Source organism: Megascapheus bottae, chromosome 17 (assembly GCF_031878675.1).
Source record: "Megascapheus bottae isolate mThoBot1 chromosome 17, mThoBot2.hap1, whole genome shotgun sequence".
Taxonomy (NCBI): domain Eukaryota; kingdom Metazoa; phylum Chordata; class Mammalia; order Rodentia; family Geomyidae; genus Megascapheus; species Megascapheus bottae.
In genome coordinates, this window is record NC_143525.1 from 51,749,119 (window position 1) to 51,774,675 (window position 25,557).

Below are 25,557 nucleotides of genomic sequence, written 5' to 3' on the forward strand. Positions count from 1 at the left end.
TTATTGACTAACAAATGGTGCTTTAAAAAAAAAAAAAAGTAGCCAGGCACCCTGGCTTACGCTTGTAATCTTAGCTACTGAGGAAGCTGAGATCTGAGGATCAAGGTTCAAAGCCAGCCAGGGCACAAAAGGACCTGAGACTCTTATCTCCAATTAACCTCTAGAAATTGGGAAGTGGGGCTTGGCTCAAGGATAGGATGGTAGCCTTGAGCTGAAGAGCTCAGGGACAAAACCCAGGCCAAGTTCAAGCCCCACGACCCACCAAAAAAAAAAAAAGTATGGGGGCCAGGAGCATGACCTAGTAGTAGAGTGCTGCATGCTTGAAGCCCTGGGTTCAATTCCTCGGTATCACATACACAGAAAAAGCTGGGAGTGGTGCTGTGACTCAAGTGGTGGAGCGCTAGCTTTGAGGAAAGCCCAAGGACAGTGCTCAGACCCCGAGTTCAAGCTCCAGAACTAGTAAAAAAATAAACAAATAAAATAAAGTATGAAAGGCTTAGTGGGTAAAAATCACTACAAATGGAGATTCAGAAAGACACTGTGTTGGAACTGAAGTAAATGTAAAATGTAACCATGCAGAATAGACCACTGTAGAGCATCTAGTTCTTCAAGGCAGCCATGTGTTTAGGAAGGCCAGCACAAGCCTCCTGCAGAACTGACCTCTGGGCTGAGGAGGTTCAACGTCACCCTGTCAGGTTATCAATGGAAACAATATGCAGTTTGATATACAAAAGCTCAGCTTCAGTGCCCATGGCAGGGACTTTAGAGGGGTATTTAGCCAAAAATGGGGTACTGATGAGGATTCATGAAGCAACAACTGTGTTCCTAGGAAACTCAGTTCCACGGACATGCTCACATTCCCCATTCCTGGAGAGGAATGATGGGCTATGCTGCATTTTTACTCTAGCAAGAGTAAAATTATGAATTTTTAATAACCTAGCACTCTTGGAAATAGAAACTGAATCTATGCTATCGGTGCTAGTTAATATAATGTGTCCTGTTTAGGAAAATATATTATAGGAGCCAGGCACGGTGGCGCACGCCTGTAAACCTAGCTACTCAAGAGGCTGAGATCTGAGGATCACAGTTCAAAGCTAGCCCAGGCACTAAAGAATGTCAGACTCTACCACTCTACCACCAGGCCAAACTCTTGACCCTGAATGGTACTATGAGCCTGTCATGAATTTGTTGACTGGTTGCTCTGCCATCTGTCTAGAGTAGGCTATGTTTTCATGTTTCTTTGTATGTCTACTAGTTTGTGTTGGTTACTGGCATTTTAGGCAGTTTGTCACAGCATGTCTGCTACTGCTGGTCTTATTACTGATATTTACTTGTCTACCTTCTTGGTGATTTGACTGGGTGGCTTTGATGCTCCTCAGAAGCAACAATCTTGGCTAGGTCTCAACTTTATTCTCTGAGCACACTGACTGTTCAGCCTTAGTAACTGTTGATACTCTGTCATTTTTCATGATGCCATGGGAGTAAAATTTGCCTCAGATAGCAAGGTTAAGTCAGGGCTGGTAGCTTATGCCTGTAATCCTAGCACAAAGGAGGCTAAGATATGAAGATCTTGGTTTGAAGCTGGCCTGAATAGGAAGTCTATGAAACTCTTATCTTCATTAAACACCCAAAAGTGTCAGAAGTAGAGATGTGGGGCTGGGAGTTTGGCCTAGTGGTAGAGTGCTTACCTAGCATGCACGAAGACCTGGGTTCAATTACTCAGTACCACATACATAGAAATAGCCAGAAATGGTGCTGCAGAGCTCTAGCCTTGAGAAAGTCCAAGGAAAGGGTTCATGCCCTGAGCTCAAGTCCAGGACTGGCCAAAAAAAAGGGGGGGGGGGGGGCGTGGGTACAAGTATGTAGGAAAAAAAAAAAGGAATTGGCCTTGTGGCTCAAGGGGTAGGGTGATAGCCTTGAGCTGAAGCGCACAGGGACAATGCCCAGGCCCAGAGTTCAAGCCCCAGGACTGGCAAAAATAAAAATCTTTTTCAACTTCTAAAATGTGTGAAACAAATTGGTTTTGTGAAACTAGTCTAAACATTCTTTAATAGTCTTTTTTTCTGGGGGGGGGGGGGTCAGTCTTGGGGCCTGAACTGAGGGCCTGAACAATGACCATAGGCTTTGCTCAAGGCTACAGCTCTACCACTTGAGCCATAGTACACTTCCGCCTTTTTCTATGTATGTAGTACTGAGGAATTGAACTTGGGTCTTCGTGCATGCTAGGCAAGCACTCTACCACTAGACAAACTCCTGGCCACTAATATTCAGGAGGCTAAGATCTGAGGATCCTGGTTCAAAGCCAGCCTGGGCACTAAAGTCCGTGAGACTCCTATCTCCAATTAACCACCAGAAAACCGGAAATGGGATTGTAGCTCAAGGGGTAGGGCAGTAGCCTTGAGCTGAAGAGCTCAGGGACAGTGCCCAGGCCCAGAATTCAAGCCCCACAACCAACCAAAAAACCACACACACACACACACACACGAAAGAAAGAAAGAAAGAAAGAAAGAAAGAAAGAAAGAAAGAAAGAAAGAAAGAAAGAAAGAAAGAAAAAAAAGAAAGAAAGAAAGAAATTATGAGTCCCAGATAAAAATAGCTGAGGAAGATCTTAACAGACTAGGGTTTGAATTTCGTTTTGTTTCCAGATAGGGTCTCAAAGTTTTTTTCCCAGGGCTTAAAGGTTAACAGGTACATAATGCCAGCTTATTTGCCAACATGACATCTTACTAAGTTTTTGCCTGGGCTAGCCTGGATCCTTGATCCTCACATTCTTAGTCTCTTGAATTACTATGATTATACACATGAGTCACTCTATCTAACCTATATATAATTTTTTGTTTATTGCTTGTTATGTAAAGAAGAGAGAAATTATAAAATAACAATTACAAGGTGTGTCAATACACACAACATATAAACTTACATTGATGGACATACTCCAAAGATGTAATTTGTGAGAACAATAATCTGAACTAAAGCTAATCTGGTTGAACTCAGATTAAAACCAGCTAATTTAGATGATGATAAATTTAAGATGCTTATGATAATTTCCACAGTAATTGCTAACAAAATAACACATACCAGGTATGGTCCACACTAGCAATTAATCGCTTTAAAAAAGACTGAATTGAGGAACCCAAAAGATACATGACATTTAGACAACAAGTAACAAAATGGTCGTAACAACCCTTTCTTATAAGTATTGGCAATCCATTAATCACAAATGGATTAAACTCTCTTATTAAAAGGTAAAGATGGGGGCCAGGAATTTGGCCTAGTGGTAGAGTGCTTGCCTAGCATGCACAAAGACCTGGGTTCGATTCCTCGGAACCACATCCATAGAAGAAAGCCAGAAGTGGTACTGAGTCTCAAGTGGTAGAGCACTAGCCTTGAGAAAGTCCAAGGAGAATGCTCAGGCCCTGAGCTCAAGCCCAGGACTGGCCAAAAGAAAAAAAAAAGGTAAAGATGGTCAAAAGGAACCATCTAGACCCACTGTCTAGAGGCAATCCTCTTTAGATAGAAGGGCCTAAACAAGGCAAAAGCAAGAGGGTAGGAAAGATATTCCATGCCCTTATCATAAAAAGAGAGGTAGACAGTTGTGCTAGGGTCAAAAACTTGGAGACAAAAATTACTGAGACAAAAAAATAAAGAATGGGAGAAAATATGCACAAATTACATATCTAACTCTAGTATTCAGAATGCATAAGGAACTATAACAACAATAATGAGACAACCCATTTAAATAAAGGGCAGACATTAACATTTCTGCAAAGATAAGGGGGTAACAACTACATAAAAGATGATCAATATCCATTATTTCTTAAGAAATGTAAATCAAAATCACAATGAGATACTTCACATCCAGTAGATGGCTACAATAACTTTGTGTGTTTGTGTGTTTGTGTGTGTGTGTGTGTGTGTGTGTGTGTGTGTGTGTGTGTGTGTGGTATATGTGCACATCCATTGTGGGACTTGAACTCAGGGTCTAGTTGCTGTCACTGAGCATTTTTGCTGATGACTAGCACTCTACCATTTGAGCCATAGCTCCACTTCTGGCTTAATTTCTGCTGGATAATTGGAGATAAGAATCTCATGGAGGCCAGGATTGTGGCTTAGTGGTAGAGCTCGCCTAGCATGCATGAAGCCCTGGGTTCAATTCCCCAGTACCATATACACAGGAAAAGCCAAAAGTGGAATTGTGGCTCAAGTGGCAGAGCACTAGCCTTGAGCAAAAATTGTCCAAGGACAGTACCCAGGCCCTGAGTCCATGCCCCAGGACTAGCAAAAAAAAAAAAAAGAAAGAAAGAAAAAAAAAAATCTCATGGACTTTCCTCCCCCAGCTGGCTTCAAAAAGTGATCCTCAGATGTTAGCCCCTGAGCAGTGAGGATTACAGAAGTCAGCCATCAGCGGCTGGCAATATTTCTATTTTTTAAAAGTTACTGTCGCCCAGGCCCCAGGACCAGCACCAGGAGGAAAAAAGTTGTAGTTACTGCAAGTGGATATAGAAAAGCTAAAACTATTGGTAGGAAACTATCCTTGCAACTGAATTGTTATTATTCTTCCACACAAAAGACTAAAGTACTTGTTAGGTCTGCCTGGGAGAAATGATTCCTTCCCTTGGCATTCTGTGCACCCTGGAAATCCCAGCCCAGACTGTAACCCTGGCAACTGTCATGTCTCCCAGTGGGAGGTCCCCCAGTCTGAAGTATTTCCTCCTCCTCTGAGGTCACATCCGCTTCCGTTTGTCCCCCTCCTATATAATGTCTCACTTCCGGCCATAAGTCTCTCTCTCTTTCTTCCCTGACTCCATCTTGTGTGGCTGTAGGTCTGTGTTCTCTCTTTCTCTCTCTCAATAAACCTTCGCCTCTTAAACTGCGTGGAGTTTCCTTTCCACAAGCCTTACAGTACTAATACATGTTACAACACACGTGAACCTATATAACACTGTGCCTAATGAAAGAGGCCAGTTACGAAAGAGCATTTATTGAAATTACACTGATCAGAAATGCCCATAATAGACAAATCTGTAGAGACATGAAAAAGATCAATGGATACCTCAGACTGGTATTATTTGTGTGCTGCAAAAGACTGTCACCTATTGCATTGCTTATAAACAATAGAAATTTCTCTTTCACAGTTCAGGAAGCTGTAAGTTCAAGATCCTGATCTCAGCAAACTTAATGCCTCACAAGGACCACTGTTCTCACACAGGTGGACTAAGGACCCTCTGGGGCCCATTCCTCAGGCTCCTCCCCCATTACCTCATCACCTTTCAAAGGCTGCCCCTCCTTCAACGACTAAATGGGTTTAGGTTCCAATATCTGAAGTGGGGTAAGGACATAAACATTCACATCACAGCATCAAATCCTTACACTGAAGAATAAGACACCAAGGTCCAATTGGTTCCAATAGGTGGCAGACCCAATGATCAGTAGGGTGTTTTTCACCAGAATTTGAACAGCATTAAACTATATAAGTTTATAAGTTGATAATAAACCATGAACTAAGGCTGTCATCATCGTCATCATGTGCAGTACCGGGGTTTGAACTCAGGTCATTACACTTGCTAAGCAAGCACTCTTGGAGTCATTTCATCAGTCCTTTTTGGTGATTATCTTCAAGATACAGTCTCATTTTATGCTTAGCTGGCCTAGACTGTAATCCTCATATATGTGCTTTTCTTTGTCACTGGAATGACATGCACATACTACTGTGCTTAGTCATTGTGCCTGGGTAGCAGCTGTGTGCTACTGTATCTAGCCATTAGTTAAGATAGTCTTGAGATTTTTGTGCCTGATCTCTGGATCCCAAATAGCTAGTATTACAGGTGTGAGCCACCATGCCCAGCTAAACTGCAGTTTAATAACCTAAGCCTGTTACTCACCTCCTTTAGGAGAGGGAGAAGTATGGCCTCCCATGACCACAGGGATGCCAGAACCTTCCAGCTTCACTTTCCATTTCTCAATGACAGTCATAGACTTGTCCTGGAAGTGAACATTGCAGATCAGGAAACTTCCCTGAAACCCAATTTGTAAGGAAGGCTAAACCACCCAATAGGAGATGTACAAATACCTTACTGGCATCATCAAAAATGGAGAGCTCCATACCACCTTCAAAGTCTTGCTGCAAAACAGACTTCAAGCATTCATCTAACCACTTTTCAGCATTGTGGACTGGGAGAATAATAGACTGCAATGCAGAGAAATGAGTCAGCAAGCAAATATGGGAACTAAATTCCCTTCCCATGCTTTAATGGACCTTTGCTGGCCTTATCATGCTCCTTTCCTCAGAGCAAGGCCTGACCTAAGACAGAGGCTTCCTGAACAAGGCACTCCCTGAAAAAAATGTCTATTTCTTCCATCCAGGTTCTTGACATTCCTTTGTTCTATAACATTTATCGTGTTTTAGGTTTCCCTGAAACTTGTGACTTTTTCACAAGCCCTAAAAAGCCAAAAACATCTAAAAGGTGGCATGGAATAAAACCAGTGAAACCTGACCATCGCCAAAACAACTATTTCAAGAATTGTACTAATGGAGCAGGGAATGTCACCTAGCAATAGAGTGCTTGCCTAGCATGCCTGAAGCCCTGGGTTTGAGTTCTCGGAACCACACAGAAAAAGCCCCAAGTGACGTTATGGTTCATGTGGCAGCCTTGGGCAAAAAGTGTCCAAGGACAGTGCCCAGGCACTGAGCTGGCAAAAAAAAAAAAGAGAAAAAAATTCCACTAATTTTTATAATAATCACAAGAAAGAACAGCCACAGATGTTAGTTTGTCCAACAGGTGTGGTGGCTCATGCCTGTAATCCTAGCTACTCAGGAGGCTGAGATCTGAGGACCAAGGTTAAAGGCAAAAGAAATTAACCTCTAGAAAATGGGAAGTGGGGTTTGGCTCAAGGGTAGGGTGATAGCCTTGAGCAGAACAGCTCAGGGACAATGCCCAGGCCCAGGGATAGGGTGGTAGTCTTGGGCTGAAGAGCTCAGGGACAGTGCCCAGGCCAAGTTCAAGCCCATGATCTCCCCCCCACACACACACACACAAAAATAGTTTGTACTCATTTCTGCATTAATGTCCTGATGAAGAAAAATGGACAAATTACTAAGAAAGCCAATGGGATTTCTTGGAACATAAGCAAAGAAGATGAGTGTATACAAATATGAATATACGTGTTGCAATATAATACAGACAATGCCTCTGTGGGTCTAGATCTCTGTAGATAATACCTATGTGTCATCTAGACAGGACGTTTAAATTACTAAAACCTGATACAGGGCCTGGAGTTTGGACTGGTGGTAAGAGTGTTTGCCTAGCATGACTGAAGACCAGGGTTTGATTCCTCGGTACATTACGTAAAGAAAAAAAGCCGGAAGTGGTGCTGTGGTTCAAGTGGCAAAGCTCCAGCCTTGAGAAAGCCAAAGGACAGTGCTCAGGCCCTGAGTTCGAGCCCCGGGCAAAAACAAAACAAAAACCTGATACAGGTATAAAAAGTCCACACATCTGTGAAGACACACTATGTCAAGACCATTACAAATTCCCTAACCCCCCCCCCCAAATCACAGTAACCAGAGTTCTGTCTTGCACTTGGTTGTGGTCTCCCAACCGATTTACACGTGGAGACTTATTTTTTAACGAGAGAAAACAACTGGCTTTTCTTAATGTTTCTTCTGGTACGATGTAAACTTGTCAGACAGGTCGAATACTTGGTACGACAAATGCAGACCACCCGAAGGCCGAGCCTGCGGGCCGGGGGCCGGCGGGCGTCCCGGGGGGCAGGTCGGCGGCGCGGGGCCGGCCGCGGGACACGGCACGGGCGCGGAGGCCGCCGCCGCCGCCGCCGCCCGCCGCCCGCCGCCCGCCGCCCGGGTCCTCGGCGCGCGTCGGGGGTCGTGGGCGGTCGGGCGACGGACCCGAGCCTCACGCGCTCCCGCCCCGCCGGGAAGACCCGGGCGGGGCCGCGTCCCGGGAGAGCACGCACGCGCCGGAGGAAACGCGGGAACGAGAAGGACGGCTCTGCGCCCTCCGCCGCACCTACCACCACGGCCTGAGGCACCGGCGCAGCGCCGTGCGCCGCGCGAAGCATGGCCGAACTCACACACCGGCTCCGCCTGCGTCCGCCTCACCCTGCCAGCCTCGCCTCCCTGCGCGTGCGCAGCGGCGTCGAGAGGCGGGCCGAAACCAGGCCGCTTCCGATTTGCTGATTGGACGTGAGAGGCGGGGCAGGACCGCGTCCTGTAGGCGCAGAAATGACGTCAGGCCGCCGCCGCTCAAGCCGCCGCGAGAGGCGTGGCTCTGGCAGCGAAGTGGGCGGGCCACGGTGGGCGGGGCCCGGTGGGCGGGGCCCGGCGCTTCCGGTGCGCGTTCCCCCTCCGGGAGCCCCGGAGACGCCCGGTGGCCGCGGCTCCGAAATGAGCCCGGCCCGGGACAGGAAGGCCTGTCTAGTGAGAGTGGGAATTCTGAGAACAAGCAGCTAGCTTGAAGAGACCTCGGGGTCACTGCTCTTCCGGAGCTTCGAGACCGGGAGTGCCGGGCTGCGGAGGACCTCGGGCGGCGGGCGGGCGCGCCCCGCAGGAGAAGCCCCCTCGCCAAGGCTCCGCACCTGCAGCTTCCTTGAACTACTCCAGGACGACTGTTTTAGGTACATCTCCCCCGGCTGACTGTGACAGTTTGCCCCTCCGTTTAGCACTTGCCTCTCCGCGTAGTCCTCGGAGAGCCGCTAGCCACTCAGGAGGTGGGGCTCTGTGCTATGCCACCCTGAGCAGAAAGTTCATGAGACTCCACCTGACCAACAGCCGGGCACATTTTGGGGGGTTTTCTGTCCTAGCTTCAAAGAAAACTTAAATAGGATCACTACTAGCAAAAATAAATAAGTAACGAATGGAATAAAACCTAGTGATGGAGTCATAATGAGAACGTCCATAAGCATCTCTTCCACAAGTTCTCTTAAAATTAGGACTAATGTGGGGTCTTAAGTCAGAAAAGAAGGGTGGTGATAAAGAACAGTCTCATAGATACTTGAAGGGTAGTGACAAAACTCCAGAAGCTTTGGGTATATGTTGGTTAATTTTTAATTGCTATTTGTGCAAATACTGGCAAATAAAGCGATATTCAGAGGACTCAGTGCCATCTGCCCAGGGCCCATGGTAGGGAGGACCAACACTGGCCTCTGAACATCACAACCCCAAACCCATGTATTGGAACCTGAGGCTGGGGCTCACGAGGTGTTAGGAGGTGCTTAGGCTGTAGCATCAATGTAGAGTTTAGAATATAAGATCCATGTAAGGCATGCAGGAGCCTCTTCTGTCTTTTATGTGAGGACATGTAGGAAGTACCATCTGCAAGGAAGGTACATGCCCCAGACACTGAATCTGTTGTGTCCAAATCTGGAACTCCCAGGCTCCAAACTGTGAGAAGCTAAATTCTGTTTATAAATTGTCCAGACTAAAGTATTTTGCTATAGCAACCCTAATGGACTAAGACACTATGTGTCTAACTTTTAAGAACTACACAAAATTCCCTGTGATGTTGGTACAGGAGGCAAAGACTGGCTGAAGGTCTGTGATGAGTATGGCATTCCTAGGCTGGGAGTGAAAGCCTGACATATACAATGTCATCAGAAAGTGAGTTCGGGCTTTAAAGTGAGAGCCATATGGATTCTCATGACAGTCTAAGCTCCAAAACTTAAAGTGTCCTCCAGTTTCCAAACAGGACAAGTCTCAGCAGAACTCTGACACCACCTTCCTGACTGTCACCGCCTTTTGGCCAATGGATACTTCTCGGAGGTAATGAAGGCTTGGACCATAGGAAACTCTGAACATGGGACAGGACCACTTTATCCAGAGAACATACCAGTAATCACTGGTGCACACGACAGGCTCTTCTATCACTAGCCTACTGTTTTACATAGTAGTGGTAACTCACTCTGGATTTAGGCCTATGGGCACAGGGTAGATGTAATCCCATGAATTCTGTCAGAGCATATGTTCCTTAAATCTAGTCCTGGGAATTGCAGTTTCTACAACAGAACACCACATTCAGAGAAGTGATTCTTGAGTGATAGGCGCCTGACTTAGGGTCAGCCCCTTGGGTATGTATTATTTGTGTGTGTGTGTGTGTGTGTGTGTGTGTGTGTGTGTGTGCGTGTGTGTGTGTATAACCCTTTGCTGCTCACCTTCAGCCACAAGCATAGTGCTGGACCATCAGAGAAGGTGAGAGTTGGAATAGCACCTCAGGAAAGCCCAGGTAGTAGATGTGACTTTATCCCCTTCCCTCCAAATGGTTTCCATTTATCCCTTGAACGTTGTCCCTACCTCAGCCATTCTTTTTGGAGTACTTCTTTTTGGATTACTTCGGCTCAGAGGTACAGATCCTATTGGGAGCGCACCAGCCCATCTCATTCCTCTGCACAGCCATTGTGGTAGCCAACTCTGATTCTGCTTGGGTCATGACCTCTGAGGAGGTAGCATCTGTGGGAGGGGCCCTCCCACACAGAGCTGCTGGAAGCCACAGGCAGTGGTTTGGGCATGTGGCAGGAGTTCCTGGGGTGTGGGCAGGAAGCTGTGAGTTACAGCTTGGACTGGAGATGGTGACATTCTGCAGATCCCTGAAATTTTGTCTCATGATAGAAGAATGGGGCAGCTCTGTGTGGGCTCTGTAAGGGTCAAGATGCCACTCAGCACCTTTCCCAAGGCAGCACCTGCCTACATTGTCCAAAATTCTGAAAAGAACAAGAGACTCCACTGACTAAGACTTTTCTAAATGCCAGGCACTTTGTAAATACTATTATCATTAAAGCCCTACACAACCCAACTGACCTAGAACCAGAGCCTGGACTCTCACCCTCACTTGGGCAGGAAGGGATGAGGTTCCTGTTGCAGGAAGCATTTAATTAACAGTGAAACAGACATTTGAATTTCATGTGAGCATCAGCATCATGTAGAGTGTTTGTCTTGGCTTGGATTCCCCGTCAGGCCAGAAAACAGAGCCCAAGCCAGAGGTTTGTGCATGGAATGCTTCTGTCCTAGAAGACTGAGGAAAGAGGGAGGGGTAAAAGGAGCAGAGGCCAGGGCCTGTGGGCTTGTCTGGCAGTATCCCCATTGAGGCCAGAGCTACGGCCTTCCCCAGAGTCCCAGAAAATTGTACATCTTGGTAGGGAGACAGGAAGTCATGGCTGTGTAGCTAGGTTGCCCCTTGGGTGGCAGTATCCATAGGTATCTTATTTTCTGGCCAGTTTAGTCAGCTGAGGCCACCCCCACAATCAGGGTGAGGACCCAGAGGGTGGCCAGGATGATCTGGGAGAGCCTGATACAGGACAGAAGGAAGCAGAAGATAAAAGCACAACAACTTCCAGGGGCATTGGAAGTTGTTCCAAGTGACAGCTGGCTGCTCCCTGAGTCTGTTTAGGTGGATGGTGTGTCACGTTAGGGCTGCACTGGGTTTATCCCAGTGAGCCAGGCTGTGCAGTTGACTTAGGACAGGGTGGGGCTGAGCAATCTTTGGTGCTCAATGAAGTGTCATCCTAAATGTGAACAGGAAAATGTCTTAATGTTGGTTGTAGCAGCAACTTTATGGAACTTATTGGCATGAGATGGTATGTCTGAAAGCATTCATGTGTGGAGGAATGAGCTAAAAACAATCCATATTTGAGAACATGGATGGGGGCAAGAGGCTGGAAATACCAGGGGTAACTTGTATTTTCTCAGACGTGGAGAGAGAAGCAATGGAGCTCTTAATTTAGCTGTCAAATGCTATACCTGTAAGAAATCCCCAGCCTCCATTCCTAGCAAGACTTCTCAGGGTGACTACACAGGGTCTTCCCCAGCTGACTCTCAGCTCACTGAAGAAAGAGAATGGCTAAGACAGATGTTTCAGAATTAAGACGACTTGTGGCCCAACTACAGTGACCATAGTTGTGAATGCAAACATGCATGCTATGCATGTTTATTGAAATGTTCCCTGGTCCAGCAACTGTGCTGGCCCATGGAAAAACCACCTTTGTACAGTAGCTTGTTTAGGAATAAAGCCAGGGGCTTAGCCTCTCAGCTCCACATTGTCCTGTCCAGTGCCCCTGGCCCAGCAAAGCCACTGTACCCACATCAGCACTCATCACTTGTCACAAAAGGGAGGCCTCATTTGTGTCTTGGCGAGAGTTAAATCAGTGAATTCAGTGATCACCTGGTCATCTGCTGCTCATCTTAGCTGTTACTGTCAGGCAAATATAACCGTGGGGCCAGGGCCCCACACTACCCTCTACCCTCCTCTCTGGTTTTGCTAGGGGCCTTCTTGGCCTCTTACTGTCCTGTGATCATTAGTATATTACACATTTTCAGACTGTTCTCAGTGTGTACATGTGACCACCGGATTGGTAGGACACCATAGCGACCTACCTTGTTCACCAAGTTACAGGTAGGCCGAAGGTTGATCATATTAGACCATCAGACATTCCTGAGCATGTGCTCTCAGAAGCACCAACAGTGGGCCCCTCATCCCTGCACCAGGAAGCCATGGCCTAGAGCAATTTCCATGCTGTAGGTTGTAAGCCACTAAGGTCAGTGTCCATAGGAAAAAAATCTGAGTCTGGGGCCGGGCGTTTGGCCTCACGGTAGAGTACTTGCCTAGCACTCATGAAGACCCGGGTTCAATTCTTTGGTACCACATACATAAAAAAAGCCAGAAGTGGTACTGTGGCTTAAGCGGTGGAGCTCTAGCCTCGAGAAAGTCCAAAGACAGTGCTCTTGGGCCCTGAGTTCAAGCCCAAGGACTGGAGCAAAAAAAAAAATCTGAATTTATCTTCACTAGCAGGATACTGTGATATGAGCCTGAGTTTGTGCAGAGTTATAAAATATTGGCTGTGAACTTGAGTTAATACAGAATGCTGGGGTACTACACTATAAGCCTAAATAAATGCTGAGTAGTGGATTAGTATCCTGTGAGCCTCTGTCAAGTCTGAGTTGTGGGATTCTGGACTGTGAGGCTGAATCAAGCCTCAGGACAGGGTGGTACTACCAATGGCACTAGTTGTGAACCTGATCCTATCTGGGGTACTTGTGTGATCCTGTGTAAATCCTGAATTATTGGGCTCTGTGCTGTGCACCTGAGTTTATGCAGGTGCATAATGGGATGAAGGCTGAATGCCTGAGTCCATCCCAAGTACTGGGACACAACTCTGTATGTGTGCCTGAGTCTGTCTCAAACAGGAGAACTCAGGCTATGGAGGGAGCTCGAGTCTAACTTAAGGGGTGTGGCACCGCCCTGAGACCCTCGTAACTGCTTTATATGTCCTCAAGCCCTGTATGTTGCACTGTGAATAAAAGCACTTTTTATCTCGGTGGTTACCACTACAGGCTAGAGGCAAAGAACTGCAGTTAAGACCATGTGTGGCAAGTTGGGCTCTCCCACAGGGATTTCTGGGAGCACAGAGCATCCTCACAGGATGGTGGCAGGGTGAGGGGAAGTCAGGCTGGAGACTGCACATGAAGAGCTAAAGGCTCACTCCCAAGTCCCTGCATGACCCAAAGAGTAGCTCTGAGTCCTAGTGGGTGCCCACAGAGGCACTGATGCTGCTATGAAAGACAGGACAGTGGGGGTACTTTTGTTGGGAAAGACCTTGCTTCCAGCCTGTGTATGCACAGTCTCTCAGGACCTGCTGGGATGAGGGTGGTCCATGCAAGCAGCTATAACTGACCCTTGACCAGTCACCTGCACTGTGCTTTCTCGGGAGGAATAGCCCCTGCTAGGCCTATCTGTGTCACCTGGATAGCCTATGGTCAACCCAGTATGCTTACTGATTTTTGCAGACTAGGGTAAAACTCCACGGACATTTTGGCTCTTTGTGGAAACACTTCCTTTGTGTTCCAAAACCTTAAATGAACAAATCTGTAGAGGGCCCTGTCTTATCCTCGTGGTTTGGGTTTACTGTGGTGCTTGCTGAATGCTTAGGTCCCAGTTCTGAGGACTCATCTCAGACACTTCCAACCCTTCTGCCCCTAGGCTCAAGCCACCAGTGGAGCTGGAGTCAGCTTGCACACCTGAACCACCTTCTCTGTGCATTGGTGGGGTCTCTTGGTGTCCATACCAGGAAGTTCCCCTAGAATCCCCCATCTATTACCAGCTCACACCTGTGCACCCACTGTCTCACACCATCCTCTCCAGCATGGTCATTTCAGACCATGTGTCAGCTGGGCTAACCTCCCCTGGGTATTCCTGCTTCTTTTCTCCCCTGTACCTACAGTTTTCAGGGATGCCTTTCCAAACTGAATTAAATCCAGTCCCATTCTGATAATAGCTGTCTCAGAAACCTGCCACAGAGAGGTAGTGTGGCTACCCCAGCCCAATTGTGAGTTGATTCAGGCCACCTCTTACCCTGCCCTCCAGCCACTGCCTGTTTGTCCCTTCTGCAGGAAGTCCTGCTCAGTTCCCCCTAACACTGTCGCTAAACTACTGTCTCTGTGGGGGCAGGGACAAGGTCTTTTTGTGCACTGCCAAGTCCCTGTGGCAGACAGAAACCAGTGATCATGTGAGCTGGTTGCTGATGAAAGGCAGAATACTGAAGCCACCACACATCATAGACAGCAGGTTGGAAGACAGACCTTCAAGCTAACGTTGTGGGCTAGCTCCTCACCTCTGAAAGGTCATCTAGAGCTTCACTTTCAAGCCATTGTGGCCCCAGTAGCACAGTCTGTGGCTACAAGATGCAGAGTTCCCTAGTGCAAGGAAGCTCGTGATCCTGGTGCCTAAAATTCTGGATAATTAGGTTTGTGAAGGCTCTACTGGCATGTGACATGTTAACTAGGCTAGCTCAAGATAGGTGCTGGAAACAAAGGAACAGATGTCAGGATAATCTATGTGCATAACCAAATCTAGAAAATAAGACTGTATCCACGCTTAAATCCAGTTAGAGACAAAAGGGTGTTATCAAATAGCTCAAAATGTCCAAAGTGCTTTTTTAGACTTGATTCACATTTATGAGTATGGAAAAATACAGCCCACATCTTGTTTAAATTACCTGGGTATTTTGATCAGTAGGATTGATAAATATGAGAATCTTACCCTATAAAATCCCATGGCCCATGAGGCTGGGGGTCAGTGCCTCTGCCGCCTATGGTTATGCTGGACAGACACTGGCTAGCAGGGAGTCCTACACGGTATGGGTTCCTGGCTCATGTTGTTCGTTCCTGTAACCCACACTGGGAACAGGATAGGTTGTCCTCTCTCCCTGGACAAAGGGACAAAGCTTCCAGGCTGAAGCTGTCTTTGACCTTTCTGATGACTGTTCACATTGTGTACAGCAGCACTGTGGGGTTGTCACTCCTGAACAGGTGAACTCAATGCAAATTTTTAAATGTTTTATAATCTCTCTCTCTCTTTTTTTTTTTTTTGGCCAGTCTTGGGGACTGAACTCAGGGCCTGAGCACTGTCCTTGGGCTTTCCTCAAGGCTATTGCTCTACCACTTGAGCCACAGTACCACTTCCACCTTTTCTATGAAATGTTAGAAAGGAATTGAACACAGGTCTTCGTGCATGTTAGGCAAGCACTCTACCACTGGGCCAAATTCCCAGCCCAAAATGTTTTATATTCTTTAAGGATGAATGGAACCAAACAAATAAGATCAAGGTAACTTAAAAAAAAACAACAAAAAACGGAAATGGAACTGTGGCTCATGACTCACGGTAGATCACTAGTTTAGGGCAAAAAGAAGCCCAGGGCTGAGCACAGTGGCTCACGCCTGTCATCCTAGCTACTCAGGAAGCTGAGATCTGAGGATCAAGGTTCAAAGCCAGCCTGGGCACTAAAGAACCTGAGACTCGTGTCTCTAATTAATCACTAGAAAACAGGAAGTGGGGCTGTAGCGGTAGCCTTGAGCTGAAGAGCTCAGGGATAGTGCCCAGGCCCAGAGTTTAAGCCCCATGACCCACAAAAAAAAGAGAAGAAGGAGAAGGAAGAGGAAGAGGAGGTAGAGGAAGAAGAGGAAAAAGAAGAAGGAGAAGAAGTAGAAGAAGAGGAGGAGGAGGAGGAAGAAGAGGAGGAAGAAGCAGCCACAGCCCAAGGACAGTACCTGAGCCCTGAGTTCAAACCGAGGTCTGGTGCACCCATGTACACATGCACTCACGTGTGTGTGTACACACTACTCAGCTATGAAGATATCTCAGAATATGCATGGCACTGTGCATGAGGGCACATTAGAATAGTCAGTAGTAAGTAATAGGCAGCTCTACAGACTGGAAGAAGGGAATGTCTGTCCCTAAACACTGTGGCTCCTGGCAGTCTGTCTCAGCTTTAAGATCTGTGTTTCCACCAGCCATTCAGCAGACCACAAGATTGCAATCAACCACTAACAGATTTCAGTTTGGTTCTGTCTACCTGTCTCTCTTTTCTATGGCTACAACTGAACACACTACAGCTTGAATGATGTATACAGAAGTTTATTTAGCACATGGTTCTGGAGGCTAGGAAATCTGAGGGCCTGGCACCAGCATCTGATAAGGCCTCTCACTGCCAGGTTATGATCTGGAAAGTATCACATGCAAAGTTATGCTGTTGACTAGAGATCCTTTTTCTCTTTGTACTTTTTGTTGTTGTTCTTCTTTCCTCTTCATCTCAATTTGTTTCTTCCTTCTGAGATGGGATCTCATGTTGCCCAGGTAGGACTTGAACACCTAGGCTACTTCAGCTGCTTAGGTAACTGGCACTACAAACACATGGCACCACAGCCAGTTTCTGCTGCTTATACATCTACTGATGACATCCTGAGGGCCCCACTCTTATTAGCTCATATAACCCTAATTACTCCCAGAGATCCCATCTCCAAATAGCATCAACCTATGAATCGCTTTGGGGACCCGTTTCCAACACATGTGTTCCATGGGACACACCCAAACCATAACACAATTTACGATAGATTAGTTGAGGGACAAGTTGGCAGTTTTCCTTAACAAAAATTGCCAACTGTGTCTGGGAGTGTGGCCAGTGGTAGAGAGTGCTTGAGTGGTAGAGTGCTTGCCTAGCATTCATAAAGCCCTGGATTCTATTTCTCGGCACCATACAAACAAAAAGCCAGACATGGTGCTGTGACTCAAGTGGTAAGAGTGCTAGCCTTGAGCAAAAAGAAGCTCAGAGATAGTGCCCAGGCCCTGAGTTAGTTCATCAAGCCCCAGGACTGGAAAAAAAAAAGAAAAAATTGTAAACACTGGTCAAAACCATGGATGTGTAAAATAAAATTGGAGGAATTGCTATAAACGCCATATTAGTGCCCAGGAATGTTAGGGTTTCTTGTTACTAGGACGCAGGTTTTAGTATACTGGTGAGTCAGAGATCTGGGGAGACCGACAGCATGGAGCCCATAGACAAATGAAGGGTTTCACTTAGAACCCACCCTCCACGTGCCAACTTCAGCACAACAAATGACAGTACAGACCACTGGTGGAAAGTGTCTGAGGGGAATTTAGCTGATGGACCCTCCAGATCATGTTTCTGGGCCAAGTCTGGCATAGGACTCATATCTGGGAGTCATTCTGGGATAGCATCCTAACCCGGGGTGCTGGAGGATGCACTTGTCAGGTCTTCTGGTCACCTGAGTTGTGGGAAGGTTGACAAGACATTGAATGTGCTGACATGGTGGGAGGGGTGGGGGATCCTGATGTGGTGGGGGAGATCCTGACATGGTGGTGGGGATCCTGACATGGTGGGGGGAACCTGACGTGATGGGGGGATTCTGACATGGTGGGGGGATCCTGACGTGGTGGTGGGAATCCTGACGTGGTGGGGGAGATCCTGACGTGGTGGTGGGGATCCTGACGTGGTGGGGGGGGATCCTGACGTGATGGGGGAGATCCTTATGTGGTGGGAGAAAGCTAACGTGATGGGGGGATCCTGATGTGGAGAGGGGGATCCTGACGTGGTGGGGGAGATCCTGACGTGGTGGTGGGGATCCTGATGTGGTGGGGGAGATCCTGATGTGGTGGGGGGAAGCTGATGTGATGGGGGAATCCTGATGTGGAGGGGGGGATCCTGACATGGTGGTGGGGGATCCTGACGTGGTGGGGGAGATCCTGATGTGGTGGAGGGGATCTTGATGTAGTGGGGGGGATCCTGATGTGGTGGGGGGGATCCTGACATGGTGGGGGGAACCTGACGTGATGGTGGGATCCTGATGTGGTGGGGGGGGATCCTGATGTGGTGGGGGGATCCTGACATAAAGGATCCTGACATGGTGGTGGGGATCCTGACATAGTGGGGGAGATCCTGACGTGGTGGGGGGATCCTGACATGGTGGGGGAGATCCTGACGTGGTGTGGGGATCCTGACATGGTGGGGGAGATCCTGACGTGGTGGAGGGGATCCTGACGTACTGGGGGAGATCCTGACATGGTGGGGGGATCCTGACATGAAGGATCCTGACGTAGTGTGTGTGGGGGGATCCTGATGCGGTGAGGGGGATCCTGACATGGTAGAGGGGATCCTGACATGGTGGGGGGGATCCTTATGTGGTGGGGGAGATCCTGACGAAGTGGGGGAGATCCTGACATGAAGGATCCTGACGTGGTGGTGGGGATCCTGATGTGATGGGGGAGATCCTGATGTGGTCCGGTGGATCCTGACGTGAAGGATCCTGACGTGGTGGGGGATCCTGATGTCTCTACTCTGCCACTCCTTTGGTGCTCTACTCTCTTCTCTGTGACCAGGGTAGATAAACTCCCTGCCAGCCTGGTGAACTCAGGCAGATCAGAGGCAGAACTCCTAGGGAACCTGTTCACCAGCTGATCCAGGTTGACCTGGAACTTGCCTAGTTTTAGTACAGAATATCTTAAATCCACAGCTCCTGGGTCTCAGGCACAGGTGCTGATTAGTCAGAGCCCAACTGCCAACGAGTGACCTGGACACAGTTTCCACTGGGGTCCACTGGGCTATCTTGGGAACATAGGCAGGGGAGGGGCAGGGAGACCTAAAGAAGAGAAAAAGGATATACCAGGTATTTGGGCCAAAAGGAAAAATGATTTATACTTTGAGCTCTTTACTGTTTTCTAGATGTGTGGGATTTTTCCCTACCAAGCAGTCTCCTCTATGGACAGGCCTTCCTGTTCATTTCAGTTTATACTACCTAGAGTTAATGCAAACCTCATGATGGAGGACTTGGGCCCACACAGTTTTACCTACTTTAGATACTATTGCAAACATATGTCATATGTACGTTTATGACATATACATATATATGATTTATACATACGTGATACATAACATATATATATGTACAAAGAAAACATGTTTCGGTCTTTGCCTAGGGTACCACCTGGATGTCCTTCCCTCTGCATCTCACAGCTCATTCTCAGGTCTCATCCCCACAAGGCTGCACATGTGTCCTTGCTAAGAGCCACTTGCTACCACAACAAGGGGGAGACATGCTGCTGGGGATCCCTTACCTGGGGAGCCAGTGGAACATGAGGGCAGCCCTCATGTTATGTATGTGCCTTCAGGGTGAATTGAGGGTTTTAACTGATCCTGCCGTAACGAGTGGTAGGCTTCAAGCTCAGACAGTACCACACTGAGCTGGCTGCATACCCTCCTAGCCGGGTCTTATTGCTGGAGTGGTTAATGCCGCCCTCCACACTTGAGTGAGGTGGCTTGAAGACTGGAACCTCTTGGCCCAACTAAGAAAAGCCTAACTATATAACTTTAGTTCTTTGGGTCATGAAGTAGGCTTAGGTCAGATTTAAAATGACAAGACACAGTAAACCCATAATGGAGGCATTTATCGACAGGGTGGTTCTGTATCTTGGAACCACAGCGGTCGGGAGAGTCTCAGCTATTTTTGCCTTCTGAGGTTTAGTACTTCCTGCTTGGACGGTTTTGGAAGTACAGGAAACGCATGAGGTTTAGCTGAAGAAAAGAGCTTCCCGAAACCTGAGCCTGCCATTGGGGTATGCAAGAGGCCTAAGTCCCTTCCACAGTTGCCCTGTTGAAGAGACCAGCAGGGCCCTCGGCAAACAGAAGAGACATCTTTCCCAGCTAGCTCTTTTCAGGAGGAAAGTATCATTAAAGTTAACCTAAAACCAGTTTTTAAAATGGGAACTGACCAAAGTTGCTTATGATGTGTGGAAATTATGTGTGCATAAGTAGCAAAAATAGGGAACAAATGCTAAGTAAAATCCACACAGCTGGCACTGTATGGGGAAAACAGCCCCACACAGACCTCACCTTGGCCAACTTTAGCCCATGACAAGGCCAGGACAGCATCATCCCCACCAGTGAGGGTCCTGGTGGTCCTGCCCATCTCATAAGTGCTGGCATGCAGTCCTGCCCAAGATTCTAAGAGCCAGGCTGTTTCTGAACAAGCCCTTCCTAGGAGAGGGTCAGACACTGGTGGCACAGGTACCACTGACCAAGCCCACAGCCAGTCCTTTCCTGGCCCTCAAGCACACTGGTACATATCTGCACAAACTCCTGCTTGGCATCCCATGCTGACATGCCAGTTTGTCCTTCAAGTCAGGAAGGGCAGGGCTGGCAGTTCCCCAGGTGGGATATGATCCGGACAGTCTAGGGCACATCCTCAGGGCAGCCTCAGGGAGAGCATTGCTATGTGTCCCAAGCAAAGAGAAGTGAGACTCAGGTCCCCAGTGCCATGGGGACACCATATGCATCCCCTTCCCCCAGATTCTGGGAAGGGGATGATAAAGTGGGCAGGTCTGGAAGGTGGCCAGGAAAATGACCTGCGAACATTTGGATGCTGGTCACTAGGGAGATGGCAGCCTCTCTGCCCACTCTCACTTGGCTTCAAAGAAGTGAGGACAGAAAACTTTTACAAGTACCCACAAAGGGGCTTCCCGTAAGTGTGGTACCTACGAGATGGGCTTTTACACAGCCATTAGAAAGAATAATACGATGTCATTTTCAGGGAAATGGATGGATCTAGAACAAGTCATGTTAAGTGAGGTAAGCCACGCTCAGAGACAAACAGTACATGTTTTCTCAAATGTGGAAGCTAGAGCTAAAGTACATGGGGACATGATAAACTATACATGACCTTGGCAGTCACACACAGTGAGACCAAAGGAGGAGACTCTTAGGGGAGGAACACAAAAACTCAATGCCTATGTGCATCTGATCCTATAAAATACTATTTAACGAAATGAACTCCAGGAAATGGAAATAAGAGGTTTTCTTTTTCTTTGTTGCTGTATTTCTTTTCTGTCTTGTTTACCTGCCTTTGGGAGGACAAGGTGGGACTCACTAGACACTATGTAGAAAATAATTATACTGTGGTGATCTGTGTATGCCAAGCTGTGAGCTCTAACAACAACAACAAAACTGGAATGCCATGCTCTGACTCTCAGAAAACTGGGAGTGGCCCCAGAAAGATCAGTCTCTCCTAGCATTACAGAGACCCAAGATTCTACCCTAAATGTGAGTTAATCAGAACCCAAACTTTCTTGGACCTTGGAGTTGGATAAAGGTTTATACAAATTGTAATTGTTTGCGTTTGCCTCTGCTTCCTAAGATAAGGAAATCATTCATCCTATGATTGTATCACATTCCAATTTGTAGCTTCAAAAAATTGCTACTTTATTTTCTGAAATAATCCCCTGTCCCCAAATCAATAGAGACCTTGTTAATGGGACCTTTGGGCATCTGATGTTGGCGAGAGTACCTCAAAACCAATCTCACAGTTTCATGGTCCCATCTCCATTACTTCCTTGCTCCAGTCACTGTGGGTTAAGGTGCTTGCAGCAGATCTCAATACTAACAGCTTGGGGAGGGAGGGTATGGGAGGGAACAGCTGGGAGAGAGAAAGGGAAGGGGGGACATTGCTCACAAAGAAATTAGTTCACTACCTGTCCATAACCTTTGTAATAACAATAAAGAATTAAATAAACTTAAAAGGGGAGGTGCTTCCCGTGGACAGTTTTTCTCATTCCTCCTGTGCTGCTAGCCAGTGCTTTACTGGGCTCTGCACCCTGGGTAATACCTGGATCCGGCATGCCTCATAGAACCATGCCATCCACCCTCCAACTTTGCAATGTACTTTTCTGAAACTAAGTTTGAAATCAGATCCTGCCCCATGAACCAGTGCCAGCATGAAGCCCACTAGTACTCTGCAGAGCTTGTGCAGTAAGTCAGAGGTGAATGAATGAGAACCATGTGGACCAAGTCCCATAGGAACCCTAGACAGGTGCACACAGCGCAGCAGTGATCCCAGGAAGCCATACCAGCTCAGGACCCCTGGGAAATCCTCAGGAAAGGCCCTCTTTCTCCACACACCTCCAGAAGGGCTGTCCTCCTCCTTTTGTTGATAGGCAAATTCCTCTTTCTAGTTAGGAAGCACGCGTAAAAACATTTGAGATAAAGCTCCAGACTCAAAGCCTAATGTCTCTGCCTTGTTTTCTCTGGCAGGAGGCCCCTCAGACTCAGGGGGCAAGAGGGAAAGTAAGTATGCAACCTCAACAGGTGTACTTGATGGGAGGGTGGGCACTTGACAAGGCTGAAGACTTAGCAAATACTGAGGAAATGGCTGGTCCTAGTGGGTATGGCTTTCAGCCTTGAGGTGATGGCCAGGGCTCGGGTTAAGGCTGAGCAGTGGAGAAGTTGGGAGTGGAGGGCATCTGTGCTCCAATGCCACAAGACAAATGGAAATCTCACCTCACTGCTGAGTGGTAGTTGAGCCCTCATTTGCCCTGGAGCTGCTCTCTGCTGTTATCAGTCCACTGGATGGGACTGGCCCCAAGGTCCTCCCAAATAACTCCTCAGTGGTGAGAATTCTTCTTGTCTCAAAGCCCTGGAGTGCTCACTTGTCAGCAGTGGCTCAGGCCTGATCCTGGTCAGACCCATTCAGTGGTGTTCTGCAGAACCTGGAATATTGTGTCTTTCTCCCTTCCTTCCTCTCCTCCTTTCTACCTTTGTTTTCTTTCCACACAGGAAAGCCTAACCACTGCAGAAAAATTGAGGGAAAAGTTTGATGGCATCATATAGAAACCACCACTCTGTTATTTGGCATTGGTATCAGAATATGTAGCTTTATTCTTCTGTCTGTTTATTTATTCTTCCTCGTTTTCCTCCTGTGGCAGTGTGCTGCCCTTCCCCAACCCAATGCCCAGTGGCTCTCCCTGACTAAGCTATCCCCTGCCTCCCACCCCCGCTGCTATCCCCTCACCTCAAAACTGGACACCTCCATTATCAAATACACACAGGCACTGTCTCCATCAGTTATCCCTACAGGAGTGTATGTATGCCCATCAGTGCTGGCTGCCAGGACATTCAAAGATGGGGTGTCAGTTGGGGCTGGGAAATGTATAACTCTAGACCTGAAGGCCTCTGGACACAGTCTAGCTCCTGTCTAGACTATGTTAGGTAGAGCATCTGCGAAGTGCCCAGTCTGGGGGTCTGCAATGGTTCTGCTGACTCAGGATTGGGTGTCTTTATTTTGTTTGTTTGTTTTGTAGCAGTGGGGTTTGAACTCAGAGCCTTGTGCTTACCAGATAGGCCTCAATCTTTTTTGTTTTTTTGTTTTTGTTTTGTCAGTCCTGGGGCTTGAACTCAGGGCCTGGGCACTGTCCTTGAGCTTTCTCTACCACTTCTGGCTTTTTCTGTGTACGTGGTACCAAGGAATCAAACCCAGGGCTTCATGCTTGGTAGGTAAGCACTCTACCACTCGGCCACACTCCTGGCCCATGTTCTTGTTAGGTTTTAGATAAGGTGTTGCTTCCTAGGTCATGTACTTGGACCATGATCAGCCTATGTTAGGTATCTTCCTATCTCAGTCTACATGGGTTGGCAGGTGTGAGTTGGGGAGTCTCTCAAACTTCAGTACCCGTGCTGGCCTTGAACCACCGTCCCAATCTCATCCTTCCAAGTAGATGGGCTTGAGACATCAGGACCCACTTCCCTTGTCTTTGTTGTGTCTGAACTAAGAGCTGAGTGCTCAGTCCATGATCCTCACATAAAGGAGGGTGGCTCTGTGCTGTCTCACTTCCAGAAGGTTCTGTGGGATACGATGCTGGCTTTGGAGATGCAGAACCCTTCAGCCATGAGGAAAGCAGGGGAGAGCTGAGTGGACACCCACATTTCAGTAAGATGCCTCATCCCTGCCCTCTGTTCCAGAGGGCTCTCCCTCCTTTCTAAAGAGAGGAGATGCTTAAGAGGAATCATATCAGGAGAGTGATGTAGCTGCCTTCTTGAGCCCAGGGGCCTCAGAGACTTGAGTATGCATGCAGGTGATATGGCTTCCCTGTTGGGGATACACTCTGACCCTCCAACATGACCATTCTGTGTCCTGGCTCAGGGTGAAACTGTCCAGTGAAACCCTGGGGCATATGGATGCTAGGCTCCTGCCTTCTTCCTATGTCAGTCATACTGATGGAGGGCTTGTCCCAGGGCACCCCCTTCTTGGCTCATACTTTACCCAGGGCTGCAAGCATACTGTCAGTCCTCCAGGTGGGGGAGGCCTTGAGCTGCCCAGTCCTGACCTGGCTTCTTTCCAGGGACAGAACCAGATGGGACGGTAGCATGGGTGGAGACAGACCTCACTGACAGGTTCCCCTTGGAAGGTGTGTACAGCTGTTACCACCTCGAGGCTGAGTCACTGAGGCTCAGGCTTGCCTCTTGTCTGCTGCTGAGGGCCCACCCTGGGCTTCTGGGCTGGGCAGGCCACCTGGGTAATGCCTGCTCCCCTTCCCTGTGTATAGGCAGCTTCCTGCCTGTCTCCAGTGTTTGCATGGTTCAGTCTCCCAGTGGGAGCCCACTGGGCTCTGGCCGTGTCCAGTGAGGGTACTGCAGTTGTAGAGACCCTATGGCCTTATTTAGGATAGTGCTGGGAAAAGGGACCAGCATACCTGGCTGCCCATAGTCTCTGCTGTGTTTAGGAGGCATCTTCCTGTGCACAAAACCAAAGGCTGCCAAGGCAGGGTCTGGAGGGGTTTTCCTCTTACCTAGAAACTTGCAGGAATTAAGGGCTTCTGCCGGGCATGATCTCCAGTCCTCTGCCTGGGCCCTTGGCCCTGCTCTACAGGATGGTCACAAGTTGGTCCATGCAGAACTGTTTTCCAATGTTCAGGTACAGACAGAGTAACTGTCTCTCCTTCAGGCAGTACCTGTTCAGAATGGTCCTGAGCCAGACAAGGCCCCTTGTCCGCTGTAAACCCGGGGATGGGCACTCCCCTCTAGCTGATCAGCTGGTTAAGAGTGGATGGGCACTCCCTGATGGCCCAGTGAACACAGAGAACACGCTAGCACACACTTCCCCACATGGGGAGCATCATCTCTGCATGGCTCCTTGTCTGTAGTATTGACTGTTAGATCATTGAACATCATCCTTGCAGACAGGATTCTTGCTCCGGTGTTTAGGACCAAAGAGTCATGAACTTCACAGTCCCTAAATGGCTTGGGGAAAATATATGTGTCTACACAACAAATGCACCTACTGCAGTTCTTACTATCTGTGAGATGGAGAGTATAAGATCTGGTATTTCAGGCACATACCTAGGGCATCCAGTAGGAGATAGTCCTATATTCCCTAAGAGAGTCAGAGGCTCATTCCTTCTGGACACATCTACTGTGTTTTTCTACTAGAATGAGAGA

General features: G+C 47.9%; 1 protein-coding gene across 1 annotated transcript in view; it reads right to left on the bottom strand.

Moving 5' to 3' along the window:
* Positions 1 to 8,110, bottom strand: part of Qtgal (queuosine-tRNA galactosyltransferase) — a 65,213-nt gene extending 57,103 nt beyond the window's left edge. The window contains exons 1-3 of the mRNA XM_090351443.1: positions 8,029 to 8,110; positions 6,071 to 6,187; positions 5,883 to 5,982 (exon numbers count right to left, since the gene is read on the bottom strand). Coding sequence (XP_090207569.1) covers positions 5,883 to 5,982; positions 6,071 to 6,187; positions 8,029 to 8,076 — 265 coding nt within the window. The 5' untranslated portion in view covers positions 8,077 to 8,110. The remainder of the gene's footprint in view (positions 1 to 5,882; positions 5,983 to 6,070; positions 6,188 to 8,028) is intronic.
* Between the last annotated feature and the right edge of the window lie 17,447 nt (positions 8,111 to 25,557).